At 53.1% G+C, this 21,727-nt stretch overlaps 7 protein-coding genes across 7 annotated transcripts; 2 read left to right on the top strand and 5 right to left on the bottom strand.

Moving 5' to 3' along the window:
* Positions 1-2,467: 2,467 nt before the first annotated feature.
* Positions 2,468-4,259, bottom strand: J4E88_007463 (uncharacterized protein; the record flags this gene model as incomplete). The annotated part of the gene is made up of 3 exons (XM_049401080.1): positions 2,468-3,268; positions 3,348-3,376; positions 3,950-4,259. 3 exons carry the CDS (start codon positions 4,257-4,259, stop codon positions 2,468-2,470), a joined length of 1,140 nt encoding a protein of 379 aa, XP_049253392.1.
* Positions 4,260-5,271: 1,012 nt separating this feature from the next.
* On the bottom strand, positions 5,272-6,313 carry J4E88_007462 (uncharacterized protein; the record flags this gene model as incomplete). The annotated part of the gene is made up of 4 exons (XM_049401079.1): positions 5,272-5,325; positions 5,375-5,680; positions 5,729-5,977; positions 6,164-6,313. 4 exons carry the CDS (start codon positions 6,311-6,313, stop codon positions 5,272-5,274), a joined length of 759 nt encoding a protein of 252 aa, XP_049253391.1.
* Positions 6,314-8,912: 2,599 nt separating this feature from the next.
* On the top strand, positions 8,913-9,587 carry J4E88_007461 (uncharacterized protein; the record flags this gene model as incomplete). The annotated part of the gene is made up of 1 exon (XM_049401078.1): positions 8,913-9,587. One exon carries the CDS (start codon positions 8,913-8,915, stop codon positions 9,585-9,587), a length of 675 nt encoding a protein of 224 aa, XP_049253390.1.
* A 1,030-nt stretch (positions 9,588-10,617) lies between these two features.
* On the bottom strand, positions 10,618-12,025 carry J4E88_007460 (uncharacterized protein; the record flags this gene model as incomplete). The annotated part of the gene is made up of 3 exons (XM_049401077.1): positions 10,618-10,665; positions 10,719-11,122; positions 11,170-12,025. The coding sequence occupies 3 exons, from the start codon at positions 12,023-12,025 to the stop codon at positions 10,618-10,620; spliced, it is 1,308 nt and encodes a 435-aa protein (XP_049253389.1).
* Positions 12,026-14,013: 1,988 nt separating this feature from the next.
* Positions 14,014-16,576, bottom strand: J4E88_007459 (uncharacterized protein; the record flags this gene model as incomplete). The annotated part of the gene is made up of 7 exons (XM_049401076.1): positions 14,014-14,417; positions 14,482-15,619; positions 15,665-15,745; positions 15,792-16,134; positions 16,185-16,369; positions 16,456-16,482; positions 16,535-16,576. 7 exons carry the CDS (start codon positions 16,574-16,576, stop codon positions 14,014-14,016), a joined length of 2,220 nt encoding a protein of 739 aa, XP_049253388.1.
* A 604-nt stretch (positions 16,577-17,180) lies between these two features.
* On the top strand, positions 17,181-18,707 carry DBP5 (RNA helicase required for poly(A+) mRNA export; the record flags this gene model as incomplete). Its single annotated transcript, XM_049401075.1, has 3 exons — positions 17,181-17,419; positions 17,464-18,385; positions 18,438-18,707. The coding sequence occupies 3 exons, from the start codon at positions 17,181-17,183 to the stop codon at positions 18,705-18,707; spliced, it is 1,431 nt and encodes a 476-aa protein (XP_049253387.1).
* A 1,766-nt stretch (positions 18,708-20,473) lies between these two features.
* J4E88_007457 (uncharacterized protein) lies at positions 20,474-21,631 on the bottom strand (the record flags this gene model as incomplete). The annotated part of the gene is made up of 2 exons (XM_049401074.1): positions 20,474-20,494; positions 20,549-21,631. The coding sequence occupies 2 exons, from the start codon at positions 21,629-21,631 to the stop codon at positions 20,474-20,476; spliced, it is 1,104 nt and encodes a 367-aa protein (XP_049253386.1).
* Between the last annotated feature and the right edge of the window lie 96 nt (positions 21,632-21,727).

The following is a 21,727-nucleotide window of genomic DNA, read 5'->3' as shown; positions in this document are numbered from 1 at the left end:
TGGGCGGCGGAGAAGACCCGGGAAAAGAACCGAGAAGACTTTTGGGAGAATGTCTATAAAGGAGTGATGGCCAGTAACAGGGAAAGAGCAGAGCGCGCTGCTCGAGAGGCGGCGACCGGGGCGACGGATGATGGAACAGATGGACGAGGTGACCTCAGAGGCACATGATAGAGGCAAGAGATCTGCACGAAGATTGGAGAGAGAAAGAACGGAAGAAGCTTCTGTATTGAAATTGGAAGGACCTTGCGTCTAAACGTGTTGGTGCTCGTCAATAGCGATATGCACTCTACGCATACCAAAATCATCTTTTGACGTAGATACCGCACACTTCAGGCGAATTCAATCAGCTTAGATCATACAAGTGACGTACCAGACACTGTTTATCTATCGCGAATTCTTATGAGGGTCTCGTACGGAGGATACGCAATCGTGTCGAATCGCTTCGACGGTTCCACAAAGTTTGCTTCTCCAAGTGATCTCACCCACCTGTTCACCTTCCCGCCTCACTGTACAACTAGACAAACACATTGGTACACCACTAATCCTAGCTGATGACGCGGCTTCTTCACCGGTTTCTCGCCATAATAGACCGTCTTTAGATGTTCTCAATGTCTACACTCTTAATTCGCAGTGATCAGACATGGATTCATTGGCTGCAAGCATGCCTGAGCGCCTCGGCCGACCCCGCGAACCTCTTCCGAATCTGCGAGGTGAAGACGAAACGGAGATTAGATACCTCATCGACCTAATCGAAAGTAAGTACCAAAACTCCCCAACTCCATCCCTTCCATCCACTCACCTTCCACCTCCAGCGCAATCATGGATCCTCTCCCCCCTCAAACCCCCCTCCTGCATCCTCGGCCGCCACCCGCCACCCAAAGCCTCCGCCTCCTCCACCTCCAAACCAAAAGCCGTCGACCCCTCTCTCGCTTTCTGCGCCTCCCTCTACAGCATCGAACAAGGTGGAGTCAGGAGCTTGGAACTGGGACCGGAGATGGGTGGGAGCAGGAAAGAGGCCCTGGAGCATTTGTTGGGGGTTGTGGAGATGGAGATTGGGAGGATGATGTTGAATGATGATAATTATCAGAAGAAGAAGGCGGCGAGGGATGGAGGTGGGAGTGTTGGGAGTGGGAGTGTGGGGAGGGGTGAGAGGGGGTGAGGGTGCTTTGGATAGGGACGATTTGCGCTTTTGGTGCCTTGGAGTGTTTGACATCTCCTTAACGATTTTGACCCCCTCGAATCAGAAACTTCGCTTGGTTTTATAGTTCTGTCCATTGTCGTGCGCTTCTAAATGTTCATGAACGTCTTCATGCTCGAACCTCCTCGAAGTATCGTAATCATCGGAAGCATCTCTATGATCCAATCCATCATGATCATTTCCGTTTCCAACCCCAGCGTCTTGACTATTCGCTCCCGTCTCTCCGCTCTTCAAACACCCTGGAGTCCAATCTCAACTTTATGGAAACCGCGCTGCATCATAGTTCTCCACTGCCTCCAACAGTTTCAATAGCACCTCACTACGCGAGTTTGCTACTTGCATTGGAATGAAAACCGTCTCTTGAATTCTAGCCTGAGAGACAACCATTACCGGATATCCTATGACCATGGCACAATATTCGAAGTTGCCATTCGTGATGCGACGACGAGCTATCTTTACAGCGGCGTGGAAGTTTGGTAGGAAGAGGGATGTAACCAAAAATTTGAGGAGTTTGAGGTTATTGACATCGTCTCGTGTTACTGGGCGGCTGGCCATCGTTGGATCGAGGGGTAGTAGAAGAGGTTGGGTGTGAGAGCGATCTTTCGTACTGGGAAGGGGATCTCATGCAATTATACTCTGGGTGATTGCTTATACAATTGCTAGAATTGTCAGCAATGACAGGATGCATGGCTTGCTTTGCCAAACCCATGGTCTCTTAAAGATGATTGCGATGTCAGAGAGCAAGCAGCCCGATCGATACATAGCCTTGAGGGGCGGTTGTCCAATAAAGCTCCGCACACCGTCGTCTTCATGAGTACCATGGCACATGAATCGAGCAACGAGAGTCGCCCCCATGTACCAGCACCTCCCAGCGTTCCTGCTACGCCTCTCTTGGATAGCGATGAGAATCACTTGAGCTATCTCAGCAGTACAACACCCCTTTGCACCAAACCTTATGTTTCTACTGACATGACCACAGAGTTAATCGTCTCCACGTACCGCCCGGCATTAGAGCCACTGCTCCTTATGGGCAGATACGAAAGCAGAGGAGAGGGCGTTGAGAAGTTTCGCGCGTGCGTCATTGGATGGAACACTAAGTCAGTCACCCCAGAAAGGAAGTTCCTCATTCCGCCTGAAGAAGGGCTGAGTCGTCAGTCTGCATTGTTGGCTGTCATCAGGTTGGTGGAGAGTGCAGCTCATAAGAGAATGGCGGATCTGGAGGCCAAGGAGGCGTGTGACCTCTGAAGCAGGTGGAACTCATGTCAACATTCATAGCTTAGCTTTCTCGTCCAACAGTGGTATGCCAACCGCCTCTTCGAGCTCCTTCACAGCGTCCTTTGTCTTGCCCAGATTCACCTTGATTGTCCTTAGTCCCGTCTTCTTCGCAAACTTCAGATTTATACCGATGTCGTCCAAGAACAGAGTGTCACCTTCCGTGACGCTTCCCATCCCCTTCTTCCTCGCGATCTTGTCCATCTCCCGTACCGCCAGCTTGTATGCCTCCGGATCCGGCTTCCTAACGCCAACCGCCGCCGAGCCGAGGAAGATGTCAAAGCACGTCGTGATATCTGTGGAGTCGTTCGCGTAGGGGTTCGGGGCCGGTGCGTGGATAAGCTCTTTGGTGAAGAGCTTGCCTTCGTCGTCGAGAATGCCCGTGGGGAAGGTAACGTTGTTGCTGAACGCGCCCAGGACAAACTTTCCGCTTTCGCCTAGCTTTCGCAGCGCAGGGTACATGTACGGGTCTGGTGCTCGGCTGATCTTCATCATGCGCCAGAACAGTTTCTTCGCGTCGATGTCCGGGACCTGTGGTTTCCCGCCCTCGATTGCTTGTCCACCGCCGACGCTCTCTTGCTGCGCAAGCTTCTGGAGATATTGCGACCATACTTCCGGTCGCATAAGCTGCTTCTTAAAGGCCGCGAACCAGTCGTCATTGAGTTCGACTTCGCCACGTTCGATGAGCTGCCATGCGCCGGTGTCGTGAGGGCCTTTCTGGATCGCGAAGTTTATGTAGCCATTCGGGATCTTGTTCTCAATTTCGTAATCGAGGATGGCTTGGAATGGGTTTATGACCTGTAATGAGACACGTTAGCTGACGTGGTCCTGTCGCGCATACTGATGGATGGCTGGGCAGCGTAAAGGAGGTACGTACAACAACTCCGCCGATGTCGAAGAGAATGGCTTTCGGTGGCTTTGAGGAGGTCATGATAGATAGGTGTTGATAGAGATGGCAAGCATCGCTATGAGACTGTCATGGTGGTTTGTAGCGCGTCATCGTGGTCGGCAGTCGAGGAGTCGTGAAGCCTCAAGGAACCTCGGCAATGGATAAGCTCTATCGGTCAACGGCGCTAGCCCCCGCAAACACTTCAACCTCACAGGCATGCATCGTTCATCACTGAGGTCAACTTTCATTAATCTTGCTATTTCTAATGATTCAAGGTATTTTGGACTGCTTTCTTCGTCTCCGACGCTTAGGCGGTGTTTGGGCTTGGGATGAAGGCTCTTTAGGTGGAAGTTTCACGACAATCTTGTCGCTCATCCCCATCCTCGCATCCTGAAACTCGGGGGTCGATCCGGTCCTCGTCGACACATCACAATGCTCGACCTCCATATCCATTCTCGACACTGGCAGATTGGGTATCACGCTCACCTGTCGTGTATCATTGGGCGGCAGCCGGACCCTGGGATACTTCCGATCCGTTAGGCCCGGCCCACTGTGCAGCCTGGAACGAGAAAAGTCGCCAATAGACTCACAATGCTGGATATTGCTTCTTAGTCTTCCCGTCTTCTTGAAACCCTTGACATCTTTGATCCGGGTTTGGCGCTGCATGCGCTCGCAGTGTTGATAGCGGAGGCGTTCTAGTTCAATCCGGGCTTGTGTTGTTTCGTATAGGTAATGCTGTTCGTCACCTACAGCGAGGATATGGATAAGCATGTGCTCGAGGTCAGAAGACGATATCAAGCCTCTAGCATTGAAGTAACCAATGTTTATGACCATCTGGTCCATGATCTTGTGTCTACCGATGAGAGCAGGGACCAAAGCCTCGACATCAGCGAGGGTCATCGGATGGCGTGAGATGTGTTGCAGGAGAGGACGCTGGCCTTTGACAGGCAAGTTCCTCATCATTCGTTCCACAGGAGTTGGGAGTGGGGGTGGCGTGTATTCTTTGACGCTACCTCTCAACCCCACTGCATCGCTTGCGCCTTGGTGTGATGTATCATCTAAGCTAGATGGGTCAGGAGCTGGGGAAGGGGCAATGGGGGACACTGGGAATACTAGATCAGTCCGACTTTGCCACCCGACACAGCCGCCCAGACTCAGAGATGCCACTCGGGACTCGAGCGTTGACACAACCATGAGATTAGTTGAACAGAGGTGAGAAGAGGTGATGGAGCTAGAGCACTGATCGTGATACACCTGTAGGTAGTGAGATGTTGCTCATGTCCCGTACTGAGGGACTTCGCCTAGGCATATGTTGAACGGAGTGAACAGTGTTTCGCGCGGTGTGTTGGCATATTGCAGCATACCCAGCGGGAAGTGAATCTGTCCTGCATGCTTTGTGAGTCCATCAGTACAATCATACGACATAAGAATTTACAACGTGTTGTGCAATAGAGCACTCTCCACGCTCCCGCAACGCACGATGTGAGACTGCAACGGAGTACGTACACAATGCCGCGTAGAAAGGGGATGTGTTGGAATAAGTGAACAAAATATGCGAAATAGAGGCTGGAAAGGCATTATGCATACTATACGTGTACCGCTAGATGGCTGGAAGCCCGCAAAGTCAATTCTATGCATGTTTTGCCAAACGTCTCCAAAAGCAAACACGACTCACTGTAATCGCATGTTTGAACCTTGCTTGGGGAAGGCGATGGCGTGAGACGCGATGTGCAAGTCCTGCTCACACAACTGCTGAAAGCTTTATGGCTCTCAAAACAAAACTGAGCAGTTGCGTACCGAAGTTCTGTTGCTTCAGGACTAGTACCCGCATATGGCGGACGAGTACCATGACGTATTGATCTGGCCTGCGCGCAACATTGTGCTTTGCCCGTTGCTACTCCGAGAACTAGTCTTATGCGTTCCAGGTCAGCTCGTAGCCGAAGACAGTCCGGCGAAGAAGTTCATCCTAAGTTCGGTCAGTGATGTCTACAAGTATAGCGATCCGCAAGACTCACACCAGGATCTTCCTCGAACATGACCTTATCCATGACCTTCTCGAACGTCTTAGCGACGGTAAAGCCCGCTTCCTTGGCCAGATCAAAGAAAGCCAGGTCTTTCTCGTACAACCACGGGCGGTATGGTGTAAAGAAGACGTAGGCTCGGGAGTTCGGCGATTTCTTGAGGGTCAGCTGGACAGTCTTGATGAGTTTGGCATGTTCCGAGTGGTTGAATAGAAGGTCGGCCAAAATGAGGACATCAAAGCCCGAACCATCAGCCAGATATTTCGTCAAGTCACCGGTAGGCGCACCCCAGAGATACCCCTGTACATACATTAGTGATGTTTGCCGAGGTCGAGCACAGTCACAAACCTCCGCCACAATCTTGGGTGGCTTAGGCAGTAGTTCGCAATGGTCGACATTGTATTGCAGGTTTTCGACCAACTCAGCATCGGGATAGTCCGTGACGACCGTTTGAGCGGCACCGTTGAGAGCACAGACAAGGCTTGGAAGTCCTGCTCCGGCGCCAAGCTCGAGAACCGTCCGGTTTTCTACGAGCTCTTTTGCATTCTCCTCCAGGTATTCAGATATAGTGCGCCCTGCATTCCATAAAAAGTGCCCCTGAATGTGTCAGTGAACGTGCCAGGCGCAGTTCAAGTACGTCAGAACTCAGCGAATGTATCGAAGCATTTCCGAAAATTCCACGGGCTTTCTAGAAGTCTTCTAGAAGAACGGAAGCCAATAGTGGTTGCATTGACAAGTTCCATACAGTGCTTCGGCATGTCGGTGATCAAGTGCATGACTTACCCACAAAGGGTTGTGACCAACTAAACGAACAGTGAGCTCTTTGCCGGAAAGCAGCTGATGCGACGCGAACGTGGCCTGCTTTTCTGGTTCATAGAAATCGGCAGGCTCTTGGAACAGGTCCAGGCCCTCCTCGTCGGCTTCTGAGGACATGATGAAAGTAAAGTTGTGACGAAACAATGGTCTTGGCGAAGATTGTATTTTGGGTGTTCGAAGAGCGGAGCCACAAGTGGCACGTGCCTAGATCACCAGCCACCACCTTTCCTATCTCAGCTGCGTTCCAGACAGCCGCAATCTTCGAAACAGCGGATCGCCGTCATCAACGGGGTCTGAAGGCTGACCAGGCAGGATGCGCTGCAAACGGCCGCAGGGTCTGCCGCTCGCTCGTTGGCTGTGGCAGCGAGCGTTGCACCAGCCCGATGGCGTGGGACGTGATCCAGGTGGCTTCGAGCGACGCCTCATGTATACCACGGCCTACCAATCGCGCCCACACCGATTGAATTATCGCGGTACTCATCTGAGCGCGCCAGGGTCCGCTCGGCGCCAGATTCCCCACGCTCCAGTGATATACCCGGCGGCCGCAGCATCGTTTCCACGGTTCTTCTGACCATGATCTGAGCAGGCACAGGTGCTGCTCTCCGTAGGTCACGTTTCCATAACTCCCGTCTTGCACGTACTTTATTCCAACACTTCCTCCACTTACTTTACCGATGAGACATCGCCTGGCATCTATTTCTCCATCATCGCACCTTCTGCTTGTGCCGCCCTGAAGCGACTAAGACCGCTTAGTAAGAAACTTGCTCAACGCTAAGGCACTAAGCCTAATCCAACCCTCCGCCAAACGTCGCATCCATTCAATTCACGACAAACCTTCGAGCGCCGACCAGCAGATCCCACGCCTTGACACCTGGAGACCCGAGTCATTCATCCGTCTAGTGGGGAGAGGTGACGGCGGTGTTCTTTCTGCGGTTTCGAACTGGTATCTCACGTCCCCACCAACGCTGGGCCCTGTCAAGGCAATATTTCTCCAGACCGCATCCTGGGAGGTAATCCAGTACAACCGGCGCCCTGATTCCGCCGGCTCTCAACTGAGGACCCTGCCGCTGTTGCCGTGTGCATTTCCGACGTGCGCCCGCCTGCATACGATCCACCATTCATCCGTTCCGCGCTCAAGATCGCTACTGCATCAACCAACGCCTGTGCTTATACAGTATTATCACCGACACTGGGGGAAGCCGGTGGCAGCGCTTAGGGTTATCAACGCTCCAGGCGCTCGGAGCTGGACCCTTCACAGATCACTTAGCCAAGCCCAGTACCGAGTCTACCTTCTCTTTCGGATAGTTACATCGCACCACATTGAAGCCTGTCGGCCACTTTCCTATCCAACGAGAGTCGTACGTTTAGCCTAGACTCTTGCCACTGCAGTCTTCCGTGCCGTACGCCACCTCACCCCTCCGCAAGACTTTCACGTGCGCGGTGTACAGTAAGCTTGGACAAAAGCTGTTTCCATCAGCAGTCTTACTTCGTCCCCGATACACGGCGCATTTGGTGGTAACCTGCCGCGGATTGAGCAAGTTATTTCGACCTCATATCAGCCCCGCATCATGTGGGCCGAAGTCAATGGAGAGCGCAAGAAGGTCGCCTGGTAGGTACTCCCGCTTATTCGTCTTGCTCCTTGTTCTGCATTGTCCTACCCTCTTGTCTTCGCTATTTGTTACGCACATACAGCAGGTACCCGAGAAATTCTTTAGCGACTGCGGCTTGCATCGCATTGCGCAGGCTGCTCATTCGCTGTGCACTTTAACTGACTTTCAATAGCGGTCCGTGCATCCGCGGCCATCGCTCGTCGAAATGCGACCACAGAGATCGGGTACTTGTCGAGGTTCGAAAGCCGGGTCGACCTTTGAGTAGCTGTCCACATCCGACTGGCTCATGCAGTTGCGAACGTGTTGTCATCAACTACACAATTCCCAAAGCGTCTGAATGTGCTTGCCCTTCGGAACGAGCTGCACCCACAGCTACCGTTGCAGGAAACAGTCGAATCCAAAAAGGCAGGCGCAAGTCTGCAGCCGTCACCCCGTACAACCTCGAGAAGGCCATCCAGGCTGGCTTTGACGCCAAGACTGATGCCTCTTCCATCACGTATACGCCCTCAGAGACAAGTGGTAGCAACGCAGCGTCACTCCCTTCGAGTGCAAGCTCAACCCCACGTTTACTCCCTGCGCAAAACGAGCCCGTCTCAAGTTGCTGCAAGCCAAAGCCGGTTCTATCGCCAGTTCAAGAAGGAGGTTGTTGTAGTAGCAAAGCCAAGCCAGCACCAGCACCAGCACAAGGAGGCTGCTGTAGCAGCAAAGCCAAAGCCAAACCAGCTCCAGAGCCGCCAGTGCAGAAGAAGTCTTGCTGTTCAACGAAGCAGGAAGATGCATCCATCAACGACCAGTCACACGCTTATCAACATATGGGACATCAATTCCAATTTCCAGCTCAAGCGGTGATCCCACAGTACCAAAACTTCCATGCGCAAATACCATCGCCTGCACCGAACCCCTTTGGTCTCGGCACTCCCATCTACAACCATGCAGCGGCAGCCTATCATCGCCAAAATTCCGTATCGATGAGCCCTTCGACGAACCCTCCCATGTCACCGTCTGTTGCAAGTCCTCACATCGGTCAACACGTCCCCGAACACAACTGCCATTGCGGAGAGTCATGTAGCTGTTTTGGATGCGCAGCGCACCCGAACAACGCTACAATGATGGAATATGTTAGGATCATGGCACACTTTCAGTACAACGGCGGCTTCGGAGGGATGCCTCCACCTCTCTACGACATGCCTACCTACCCTCATCAATCTGGCTATGGAGCGGAAGCCGGTCACAACCTGAACTTCGGCCCAATGCAACAAAGCTTGGCAACACCCACACCAACGCAGATGAGCTTCCAACAGAGTATGGATATGGCGACCATGCCCCAGGTACCAATGGTGTTGCCCAGAGACTGGCCACAGCAACTGAACCCCGTGCCAAGCCAGCCGCAAGCCCAGTTCTCGACCAGCCTTGGTTACACACCGTCCATGTCAGCGCCAAGCGACACGTTGCAAAAGTCCACAGATACTATAGGATCACCTGCAGCAAGCAGCCCAAGCGATATCAAAGACGAAGACACCGTAACGCTGTCGCCGTCATCCTACTTCTGGAACGAGATGACCTTACCAAGCTGTTCAGATGCGTCTGGTACCTGTCAATGCGGAGATGGCTGCGCATGCGTCGGCTGTCTTACACACGGCGGTCATACCGGTCAAACTCTGGAGGACCCAACACCGACGACGACTGCAGAGCATGGCTCTTTTCTCGGTTTCGACCCGAGTCTGGCGCTTAACATGAATGATCCGACCGACTTCCTTAGCTTCAATCCGGACCCGAGTTGAGGCAAACCTTTCACATGAAGTTCCTCTGGATCGAGTGACATAGCTGTCAAGGTGTTTGTTGCTCGTACTAAGGACCTCTCGATTGTTCCACGTTACATCATAGCGACGCGCACTTACGCGCAAGTCATTCACATGGTTTAACGATATGCATCAACACCATCAGCTTGTATGCGTCAAGGTGTGCTATGAATGGCAGGTATGACAACGCAGCCTTTCACGACCTGTTGTCCATCGGCACATCGGTTAGCCCGCCCTCACGTCCGCTACACGTTACATCTCCATTCATGCTAATCCACCTTCATCTCCTACACGTTCGCCGCCGTCAACAGTGTGACAGGTGGACCGTCTACCGTTGCATCGTCATGGGAGGGAGAAATTGTGTTTTAGCAGCATCACAAGAGTTGGCAGTTTGGCTCACGGAGGATTGCACTTTGCATTTTTTGTTGTTTCACCGATTGGTGTACTGAGACGATACCCCGGCATTAGGCTGATGGAGACTTCGTTGCCGTATGATAGCATAGTGAATCGATGTTTACGTTTCATGGGTTACCTCCTGAACATTGTTCGATTCAAGTGTGTCACCTTTCTTGCAATCGTGTAGAATATCAACGTAAGACATTGAAGTCAACAGGCCATTGGCTTTAACGAACGAAGAGCTCTTCTCGGCCTAGGAGCCCAAGAAGACTATGCATCACGACCAGCACGTGGATCACCGCCCATAAAGATCCCGATACTATTACTAACAGAAGAGAAAATGTGTACATATCCGAAGAAAGGTAATTGGTAATCCGTTCAAGAAATCCGAAACCTCCTCCAAAAGCTCCGTCGAGATCGTTGCCGCAGTCCGCCGGGCCTTCGACATTGTGAAAGTATTGACCAGGAATACATGAGCCTGCTGAAATAGGCTGACGTGAAAGTGGGAAATAGTGAGAACAGTGTCGTGAGAGCCGAGGATCTAATAGAGACAGACCAAGGAAAGTGACAAGACAGCGGGGTACATGCGTTCGACGCTGGACTAAGGACAGATGTGCTAGCCATCTGATAGTACAACCGTGAGATCGCCATGCATGATAGCAGCCTATCCAAGTTAGCGATTGTCTGGCTTTGTCTCAGGACAGTAGAGCAACATACAGTGCAGCCGCGATCTGGGTCTTCCCAACACTTGTCACCTTGACACCACTGGTTTGTGGCGCTCTTGTACCGACAAGGAGACACGACGCCATCGCCAATGAAAGTGATGTCGTAGCCAAGTCGTTCCTTCTTGCATAGCTCGTTTTGTTTCAGGCTGGAGAAACCTTCCTTCATTGGACCGCCATCGAAAGATGTTCCAAAGACCGCTGGCGCCCAATTGCCCTTGCCTCCCATTTCTGTACCCCACGTACAAGCCTCGTCTTCAGGTACGCCCTGTTTGTTGACGTAGTACTGAGCTGAAGTTTTCTTGCCTTGCCAAAAGAAATACTTCTGTTGATCGGGATTGGCTAGGAAGCCCGTCTCACCAGGACCGACGGTGACTGGGAAAGTCATGGACTCGGTTCCTGCCACGTGTAAGCAAGTGCGTTGGGAAGGTGGGTGTTTACCATACCAGGATAGTCTGTGCGACAGAAAGAGACAGACTTTGAGAGTTTGTTCTGCACTTTCACACCCATGTGCTTTGATCCTTGAACGCAGAGAGTATTGGCGATCTTGCCGTCGGCCATCTCCAGGAACCCCTCTTCATTGCAGTACAAGCCACCAACACTCTGACCCGTCCTACCTTGAATCGAGGGGAACGAAGCCTTGAGATACGGATTCGGGCAGCCATAGGAACAGAAGCTGCCAGACGTACAGCAGGTACCGTCCGAGCATGAACCTTTCGGAACGGTTGTGATGTCATCGAAACCATCCCCTCCGGAATACTGGGGATCTTGGATACCGGACCAGCCTCCTAGTCCCTCATGGGCGATAGGCAAGGCACCATATCCGTGAGGGAACTCAGTGCAACGTATCTTGCCGTTCGGGAATTCTTTGTCGCACTCAGCACAGTGACCATCCTTGTCGACCATGTCTATCCAGGGACGCGGAGTGCCGGAGTGCTGAACAGGTGTCGTATCCTGAGAGGGACTCGGTGTAGGGTCGCTTGGGGGCATTTCGGGTGTTGGCGCGGGCTTTTGCGGTTCGGGCGCAACAGGCTCGGGCTGTTTGGCAGCCTTCTTAGGAGTGGGTTCTGGTGTCGGGTCGGCAGCTGGAGGCAGAGTAGGCAGTGCGACAGGACTACTAGTCGATGTCGAAAGAACACCATCAGTGCCCCACTTCAGAGTGCCGTTAGCGATACCCTCACGGGCCTCTTCTTCTGTGATTGAATGATCATCGAGCCAGTATACGATATGAGTCTCGGTTGCTGCAGGCGTGAACATGGTACCGCGCTTGACCGGATCGTGAGCATGAGCGTGGCGGTGCATGTGGTGCGGCTTAGCTGCAGTGATTACAGCAAGCGCTGTCGCGGTAACTATGTGCCCAATCTTCATGGTAGGCTAGAGCTTGCAACACTTTTGTGGAAGTCACTAATACCTTCTCCTGACGTTAGCCAGTGCGGCAGGAAGTAGTGTGACACAGAGCGACTCACCGTTTCTTCCCTATAAACAGTTACTTCCTCCAAGTTCTTGACAGAACGATCGGTGTCGCGGTACTGCTTTCGACTTTGTCGGCTACTTTATTGTTGTGAAGTAGGCGGGGAAGTAGCGGAGAAGGATATTGGCAGTGCCTAAGGAGCGAAATGGAGATGAAACTCCGGGTGAAGACACGAAAGAATGACCGGTGAAGCGTGAAAGCGACTGAGTCGGTTCTGACTTATAGGAAGCGAGCGTAGTGGGAAGATACAAGAGCGAAAGTGAGGTGAGTATTGTTTGTATCGTGGTGCCAAGACAGGGTCTCACTAGCGTGGCTGCTCCGTTTGGGCAAGAAGGAGCAATGAGTTAGGTATGCGCCTACTGCGTTCTGGAGCTCTTCCGCAAATAGACAATGATCGATCGCTGAAACGGGAAAGAGTGTGTGGTATGGCGAAGAGAGTGCATACACCGCTTAGATATCTTAGCTGTGGAGGAAAGTGTTAAAAAGAGTGAATGTGAATGTGACAATGGATTCAACAGCACAAACAGCGAAGACGACAATCAAAAGAAAGATTACCGTTCTCAAAGGAGGCTCGCTCATATGACCTTTCGGTCTAGTGAACGAGCTGCGTGGCATAGGTAGCTGGGTATTATCTGAGCAGGCTATCAGTCTGTGCCACATACGTACGTGTCCCGAAGGGACAAGAGTGCGCCTTCGCTGCCAGCTTGCCATGCGTCCAGACATAAAGTATGCCGAGAGCAAATGCGAGATACGTGGTGTCTCCAGGACTAAAGCACTCATTGACTGAGAGGCACCGGGTTCCTGAGGGCATGTCGATCTGGGCATGGCATTGGTCCATGCTCAGAATGGTTGTTCCTGTCAATACGCAGTGCGACATCGAAGTTTTGGTTAGACTTGGAAGAGCCGGATGCGCCCGCATTCTGCGAGAAGACACGAGTGGCGCGAAGAACAGGCTGAACGTGCGTAGAAGCCGAGAGATGGTCAAATGGTCGGACTGTACTGGGACTGACACAAGCCAGTTCTGACAGTAGTGCGGTCCTCCGTATTAACAGGCGCTGGCTTGCCTTGGGGTCTTGGTATGCGCGGTGACATTACTCCGATGTTACTGTCGTACAGAATGCATACAGAATACGCATATCCTCACGATGATTTGCGCAATTTGGCCGTGCAATGGGAGACGTCGAGAATCAGGGCGTCTGTGTGTGAACAAGCTGAAAGCCCAATGTCTGCGTGTGGGCGCATACGTAACCTGATTTGTCTTCTCTTTCGACAGAATGCAGCAGTTGGTCACTATCGGTGAGTGTCAGTACTTTAGGTTCATAGGACGACTCAGCAGCCATGTTGTAAGCGACGTAGCAGCGCGCTGGTCACCCGAAGCTCGTGTTCTATGCAGCCCTGTTGTCGTGTGTTACGGGTTTTGGCGCAGCGGGCCACATCAGGTATAATATGATCATGGGACCCTCTAGTAGAACGCGAGACTCATGCGACGAGACGTGATGGTGAGGTTGATGGGGGAAAGATGGAGGAAGCGACGTGACGAGATGGAAAGGCTTTGCGCTAATAATCAGGGCCCACATGTTCGTCCCGAGATGCAGGGGCTCGCAGTGCCACAGCGTGACCGACGTGTTTTGTGACTGCGACAACTGCACATCTCACAGATGCATACAAACAAACTTGGTAAGAACAATGCCTTCAGGTATGTACAGATACTTTAGCGATACTCCATGCAGGTAGCTCTTCTCCAACACTCCTACGCTGTAGACAACGAACTAATCAATCAGAAGAAGCTCATCTCGCGAACTGCTGCTAGACAAGTGATCTAGACTTGCTGAACATAGTTGGCTGGTACACTGCGTACTACGCCGTCTTTCTCGACATCTGCCCAGCCGTCACCAGCCTCCATGTTGATGAGAACAAAGCGGTCTCCTTCTGACATGGAATGCTCTGCGTCGCTTTGCGCAGTGTAGTCATACAGTGCTTCAACGTACTTCAACTTCTTCGCGCCACGCTTCGGCGCAACGGCGGGCCCCTTCTTCTTACCGGGAGCGGCGGCCGCGGCAAAGTTGGTGGTTGATGCCGACGATGCAGAGTACGTCGAGTCAGGTCTTGCTGATGAGAATGTAGAAGCAGTGGTAGGTGGTGTCGCGACCGTCATCTCGACATACGCTGCTGGGACGAGACCCTCTTTGAAGCCAGCACGGACTTTCATCCATCCAGAACCATCTGTGGCAAAGTGTTAGCAAAGTGACGAAAGAAACCTGAGATTTGAGAAGCGTCTACTACATACCATCGGGTTCTACAATGGTAACATCCGTACCATCTGCAACAGTCAATTCGCCCTCTCCATTCTCTTGATAGGCGTAAAGCATTCTACCCTTCGCTTCTGCAGACTTGGGTGTGGGCGGAGGCATGTCCTCGTCGTTCTTGACGTATTGCGTAGGTGGTGGAGCAACTAGCCGGTTTTTCCTGGCACCCGGTACAGTCGGCGCCTTCTTCTCTGGTGGTGGTGGAGTTTCCTCGGCAGTAGGCGACATGCCTCCAGATATTGAGCGATGCGCAGTGGCCGAATAGCCAGAGCTGAGAGTGTTCATGGAGTTTACTGTGTCGCTTCTCCCCAGTGGGGGTAGATTCGTACTGGAGCTCGTCGCGGCGCCATTCGTCGCTGTCACTGCGTGCGCGGCTTTCTGCCTTTCTTCTTTCAACTTCTTCTTCTCCACCTTGGACTGCTCGCCAGGACAGTCGGCGGGAACCTTCATCTCACACTTGCTATGGCATGTATAGCCACAGTCTTGACAGTCGTACCCCTTCGCGGACAGTCCCCATATTCGATCTCCGCATAGATCGCAATTCGTAGGTATCTTGAATGTCTGCGACTTGAAGTTGTGGTTTCTTGCGCCAATGCTCAAGTCACCGACAACTGAAGTGATGGTCGAAACCTCCACCTCGGCGCTAACTTTCTGTCTCTCCACCTCATGCATTTGTTCCTGTATAGCGAAAACAGCGCGAACGATGTCCACTTCATCTCTCTTGTCTTTTCCGTCCCTTATGTTCTGGCGCACGGTTTTGGCGTTCTCAACTTCTTTACGTTTCTTCTCGAGCTCGCGTCGGTACTCCCCCAATGACGTCTTCGATTTCGTGAGAACGTTGCGCAGAAATACCGTCGCGGAGTCGTCGACCGCGATACTACTGTCGTCTAGCCAAACCGGGCTGGGCTCGAATTGGAAGTCACCAGGCTCCTGGAATGAGCCAGCGTTGTGCCGTACGAACATCATCGAGTCGAGAAGAGGGTTGTTTCGCGGGATCTCGGCAGAGAGATGCTTCAGATACTCGGTACTTCGCGTAAGTGTTTGGGTCTCGATCTGAGCGGCGAGTGACCATATCGAATTCAGCTTGTTAACCCGTGTTTCCGAAAGATCCTGGAGGCTCTGTGACTGTTAGCCATGCGTCACTGGTGTTGCGGCTTGACTTACGTCTAGTAGCTCAGGGACGTATTCATGGTAGTACATCTCCTTTTGCTTGTTGGTTACGTTGATACTGATGAGATAGGTGTTCTGCGGTGATCAGTGTATGAGATGTGATATTTGGCATGCTACGTACCTTGACGTTGCGCATCTCGACCTGCTGCTGTTCGAAAGCATTCCGCGCCTTGGCTTTGCCGTGGTCAAATGCGCCGTCCGCCTTCTTGCGCCGGCTCTCAACCTCCTGGCAGACGCTGTCGTATTTGCCCTTTTGCTTGCGCAACTCGCCATACTGGTTGTCGCGCTCCTTCTCCAGCTTAGCAGCATAGTCTCCGTGCAACTTGCGCAGCTCCTCGGTGCGGGTGCCAAGGACCTTGAGGGGGTCAGCGAGCTGGGTGATGAGAGCGCCAGCGAATTGTTCGTGTTCGGAGGCGCGGGATTCGAGTGTGCTTAATTGAACACCCCATGTGGTCATAGAAGCGCTGTGTGGATGTGTCAGTAACGTCCAAACCTCATGCGACGGCCGTCATACCTCTCGAGCGAGCCTGGAGTAACGGTAGGCGTGTCACCAACACTGAGGCTGCTCTGCTTCTTTGCCTTCTTCTCATAGTACTTTTTCGCAAGCGCGCTGAGTTTTGCCGAGTATTCCTTCTCGATAGCGCTTCGTTCTCGGTAGAACTGCTGGATGTCATCCAGCCAGGAGATGCCGCCGGAGACCTGCAGTTGCGTGTCAGTAACTCGGAGCGCAAGGCACGTAGCTGGTGGCGCATATGTGTGTTCTCCCCCGGAAGTGTATGACGTACCCAAGCATTGACTGTCTTGAAGCCATCCTGTGATCACCCGTCAGCGCATGCTCGGAGGTGCTGCTCCAACTCCGCATACCTTCAGTTCGGCGCCAAACTGGGGCGCAATGTCGACCTCCATGGTTGCTGAGTTGCGTATGGGTCGTGCACGTGGAGAGAGGGGACTCGGGCCCCAGACATAGAGGGTGAAGGAGTGCTGGGGCGAGGGCGGGAAGGGATACGCGGAGTACACCAGGCGTCTTGGTTACCGGCAGCCCAATTAGTGGGGCAGGAGGAATGGCAACGAGGCGGTGCGTGCCGAGGAGGGAAACCCGGGATCTGAGCCGGTGACGCTGGATCTTGCTATTCTTCTGTTCGTATTGTATTATGTGGTGTGGTGAATAGTGGCACCCGCCGACTACAATGGCATGCAGGAACAGGACTATTGAGCGCTTTCACTCGGTCGCGCCTGCACACATGCTCGGGGCCTGTTCATGCGGCCTGCGCGCTAAAGCTGCCTAGCGTCTCAGCCCCGCCAAAGTCGACAACTGGAGCTCTCACAATTTCCAACGCGTCTCTTGTACCTGCAACAACACAGCTACCTCACACTTTGCGCCAAACCACCTTGAGCGAGCAACGACTTTGTATCCATAGCAATCCGCTCCGCTCAGCAAACTCCCGCGACTATCACCAAGGTCGCGCCTTCCTCACCTCACCGCCCGCAACGCGACCCGCACTCGCCCACCATGTCGGCGGCAGAAGAAACCCCCATCAAGCAGGAGCCGACCGAGGAGACTCCCGCGCAGGAACCCCAGGAAACTCCGGAGTCTTCGCTCGAAAAGGCCCAGACCGACGGCAGCGGTCCACCTGGAAACGGCTCTGCTCTGGCTGAGCCTAAGTTCAATGTCGAGGTCAAGCTCGCCGACCTGCAGGCAGACCCCAACAACCCGCTATACTCCGTCAAGTCGTTTGAGGAGCTCAATCTGTAAGTAGACTGCGCTCACCCACCGGGCCAGCTAACAATGTCAGCTCCGAGGAACTCCTCAAGGGCATTCGCAGCATGAACTTTACCCAGCCATCCAAAGTTCAAGAGAAGGCCTTGCCTCTGCTTCTGATGAACCCGCCCACCAACATGATCGCGCAGTCACAATCCGGAACCGGTAAGACTGCCGCCTTCTCGCTCAACATCCTGTCTCGCGTCGACCTTTCGAACCCCGAGCCGCAAGCGCTGGCACTCGCGCCTAGCCGAGAACTCGCCCGTCAGATTCTTGGTGTCATTACACACATGGGTCAGTTCATGGACGGCCTCAAGACTATGGCTGCCATTCCCGACCCGTCACGAAGGGGACAACAGTTCAATGCCCAAATTCTTGTCGGCACACCGGGAACTGTTCAGGACATGCTGAGGCGGCGTCTTATCAACCCAAAGAACATCAAGATTCTGGTTTTGGACGAGGCCGACAACATGTTGGATCAGCAGGGCATGGGCGAGCAATGCACTCGCGTCAAGTCGCTTCTAAACAAGGACATCCAGACAGTCCTCTTCTCCGCTACCTTCCCACCCACCGTCATCGCATACGCCAAGCGCTTCGCACCCAACGCAAACACGATTACTCTAGCGCACGAGGAGTTGACCATCGAGGGCATTAAGCAGCTGTACATTGATATCGACAAGGACAATGACAAGTATGCGACATTGCTCAAGTTCTACGGTCTGATGACACAAGCCTCGTCCATCATCTTTGTCAGGACCAGAAGGACTGCTGAGGAGCTCGAGAAGCGCATGGTTGCCGAAGGCCACAAGGTTGCGCAACTCAGTGGTGCCCTGGAAGGCCCTGAGCGTGATCGCATCATCGACCAGTTCCGCTCCGGAGAGGCCAAGGTCCTCATCACCACCAACGTTCTCGCTCGTGGTATCGATGTGCAGTCAGTCACTATGGTTATCAACTACGTAAGTTGTGATTCAAAAGAATATCTACAAGGGGTACTAACTGTTCTACCAGGACGTCCCCACCATGGCAAATGGAGTGGACGCAGACCCCGAGACATACCTCCACCGCATTGGTCGTACCGGTCGTTTTGGACGCGTCGGTGTCGCCCTTACTTTCGTACACGACAAGAACAGCTGGACACAGTTGAACTACATCGCGAGCTACTTCAAGACGGACCTAGTTCCCATCGACACATCGGACTGGGACGCTGTCGAAGAGCTGATTCAGGGTGTCATCAAGTCGTCGCGAGCGGGCAAGACAACGGAGGAGATGAGAGGCTAGGACGAAATTCATGGACCATGTGTGGGGGAACAAAGCTTTTGAGCAATAGCGAACACATGACAGGGGCAACGCAGCCGTTGACCTCTATGAAGAGATAAAAGAATCACGTACGATGGAAATGAATCAAAGATACCCAAGCTTAGCAAACTAAACCAAGTCTTCTCTTTTCAAGTCTCAAACGCCCCCGGCGCCGTAACCACTATGATGATGAGTGAACTCGCTATCAACGCGCCTGCTATGGCGCTAACGATGATAATGCTGCCTCTCGACGCGGGGAACTTGCCCCGTATAACGTAATGCTGCGCCTCGAAGTACCGGTGAAACCCTATCAAGAGCATCAAGATCGCAATACCGATAAACGTCGCGCCCAGCGGTTTCCCCAAATGCCGTAGTTTCGCTTGTGGAGAGGTCGTAGAAGATGAATCCGGCGAATTCGCTATCGAAGTGTTTAGTCGGAAGAGTTGCGTTATCGCTATGCCGATCGACGCGAAGGAGAGGGATGTACGGAGCCAGGCTAGGAACGTTCGTTCTATGTATCATGTCAGTATTACCATTCCCATCTTCCCCCATTCACATCCACAGGAGGCAGTTGGGAGGAACGGATTCTTCTTACCCAACGCCAAATGATCCCTAGCAACACTCCCCTTATTATCCAACTCGACACTCCCGTACTTTTCCCAAAACGCGCTCCACCACCCTTTCTCGCGTTGTTCCACCGCCGCCGCTTCCCGCTCTGCACTCCTCGCGCGGTGGTCTACGTTCGCATGGCCGTTTAATCGGCGCTGATCGACGGCGGGTTGCAACGTCCCTGCCGTGCCTTCTTGTGGTGCACCTGAATCCGTAGCTGCGGACCCTTGCGGTATAGAGGACGCGCCGTTGGGGTCTTGAGATGGGTTCGCGGGTTTGGTGGAGGTGGAGTGGTCGCGTGCACCGATGTCGGGGGATATGGATTTGTAATCTTTGGTGTGGGATTGCGAACTCGTTACTATGGGCGAGGTTTCCGAGGCGCCGCTGTGGGTTCGTGGTGGGAGGGCGTCGCGTTCGGAGGTGCGTTTACGGGGGCCGGCGATTTCGGCCATGGTTCCCTCTTCTTTCTCGATTCGTGGGGTTTACGAGACTGGTCGCTGGAGGTAGTGTGAAATGTTCCGGTCGTCCCGTACGGGTTCAGTCGTGGGAATAGTTATGGTACGGTTGAGGGAATGCCGTGGGAACCTTGGAAGCGTCATGTCATCCCGCACCGAGGTGGATCGGGCGAGGTACCGGAGCTCTGGCACGCGACGATCCGTTCCCCACGGGGTTCAGTGTCGTATGCGTCTGTCGGTGCATGCTGCCTCAATATTCAGATGCTTGTAGAGTCTCTTGATTAGGCATGTTAGATCTAAAGATGGGTGTAGCGTGATTGCGCCTGGTCGTCACGCAAGACCCGCATCTGCCACTGGCCTATTGGAACGAAGCGTGCTCCGCAGCCCACCTGGTCGAGACTAATTGCTTGGAAACATCTTGGATATGTGGGTACTAATTCATGCCGCAATGCTGATCGATCAGTAATTTCAAGCGGTGCAGTAGAAACTTTCGTAATCCAATTCAAAGATGATGCTGGTATATCTCTTGCCAGCAAGCCTTCTATACCCCTAATACATGACTATTTTCGTACATGCAATGCTCATGATATCAACAGTGTGGCAGTCGAAAACCCCTCTCGAACGCCGCCCAAGACCGCCAAAGGAAGCAGTCTGCAAATAGATTGTACATCGCCTAGGGTCTTCTTACTCGTTGTAGTGGTACACCTAAGACCAATGTTAGCAAGCAATGTCTGTGTGATAGGACGGAAAATGACTTACAAGGTAGTTTGGGAGTCCAAAACTTTCCCAGTTCAGCCGGTTCGCCATTTTGGCAAAACCTTCCGTCTCAATGAGGTTGTAAAAGGCAAACGGTGGGAACATGGCACCGTCTCGGTGTACCTCCGCCTTGACGAGCAAAGTAGCGCCGCCGACTCCGTCGAGCTTGATCTTTGCCTTGGGGTCCGCCGATGTGTCGTGCATCTTAGCCATGAGGCTACGGTACGTCGCCATCTCGGCGTACCCTTCGAGCAGAATGTCGTCCTTGCCCATCTTAGCAGCAAGGTCCTTGGCTGTAGGGCTGTCGATCCAGTTGTTGAAGTCGTATTCCCGGATGTCCATGCTCTTCTTATCTTCATTGTAGTATCTCTGGAAGCAGTTGGGGACGATGATGGGCACGTCGTAATCGGCCAGATCCTGGATCAGAGTGGGTGGTGTCTCGACGATATCCGCGTCCATCCACAGAACCCATGATGTTGTGGGACCTAGCGTTGTGAACAGGAGCGAATTGCGCGCCTTGGCCATGGCTGCACGTCGCGCCTTCTGATTCTCCATCTTGTGACGCTCGGCTTCGGTTTGCGACTGGAGGGGGGACTCGGTGTCCTGGCGGAGGATGGTAATGGCGGAGAAGCGATTCTTCTTGGATCCAGTTTGTGTCTTGGTGACTTGCGCCTGTAGCGCTGCGTATGCGGCATTGCCCTCCTTTGTCTTTGGTATTATGAAGCCCAGGGAGATGAGGTTGTGTGGGTAGTTGAGCTTGAGCAGGTTGTCCCAGTATTCTTGGTAGAACTTGGCCAATGGGGTGAGAATCAGAACCGTCTCCTCGTTTTCGATTGGCGTGCGCGTGTTGGTCACGTTGTTCATATAGTAATGTACGACGGGCGGCGCGGCCTGTGGAGCATTCGCCTTGGACTTGCGGAACGGTAGCGAGGGTGGCGAGAGGGGGTTCGAGGCTACCTCACCCCCTCCTTTTCTGGTAATGGACGGCACATCGGTACCAGAGAAGAAGAAGACGAAGAAGCCGATGCAGAGGATGCCCGCGAGGATTATGGTAATGGGATTCGAGCGTCGGAACGAGCGTGACATGGTGGGTGGACGATTAGGAAGGAAGGCGAACCGCGGCTGCCAAATGGGAGGGGTCTACGAAGGGCGCATCAGAAGCAGAGGCAGACGGTGGTGATG

This window comes from Alternaria novae-zelandiae (assembly GCF_023758075.1).
Source record: "Alternaria novae-zelandiae strain BMP 2774 chromosome Unknown scaffold_15, whole genome shotgun sequence".
NCBI lineage: Eukaryota > Fungi > Ascomycota > Dothideomycetes > Pleosporales > Pleosporaceae > Alternaria > Alternaria novae-zelandiae.
This window is presented reverse-complemented; position numbering and strand designations above follow the sequence as displayed.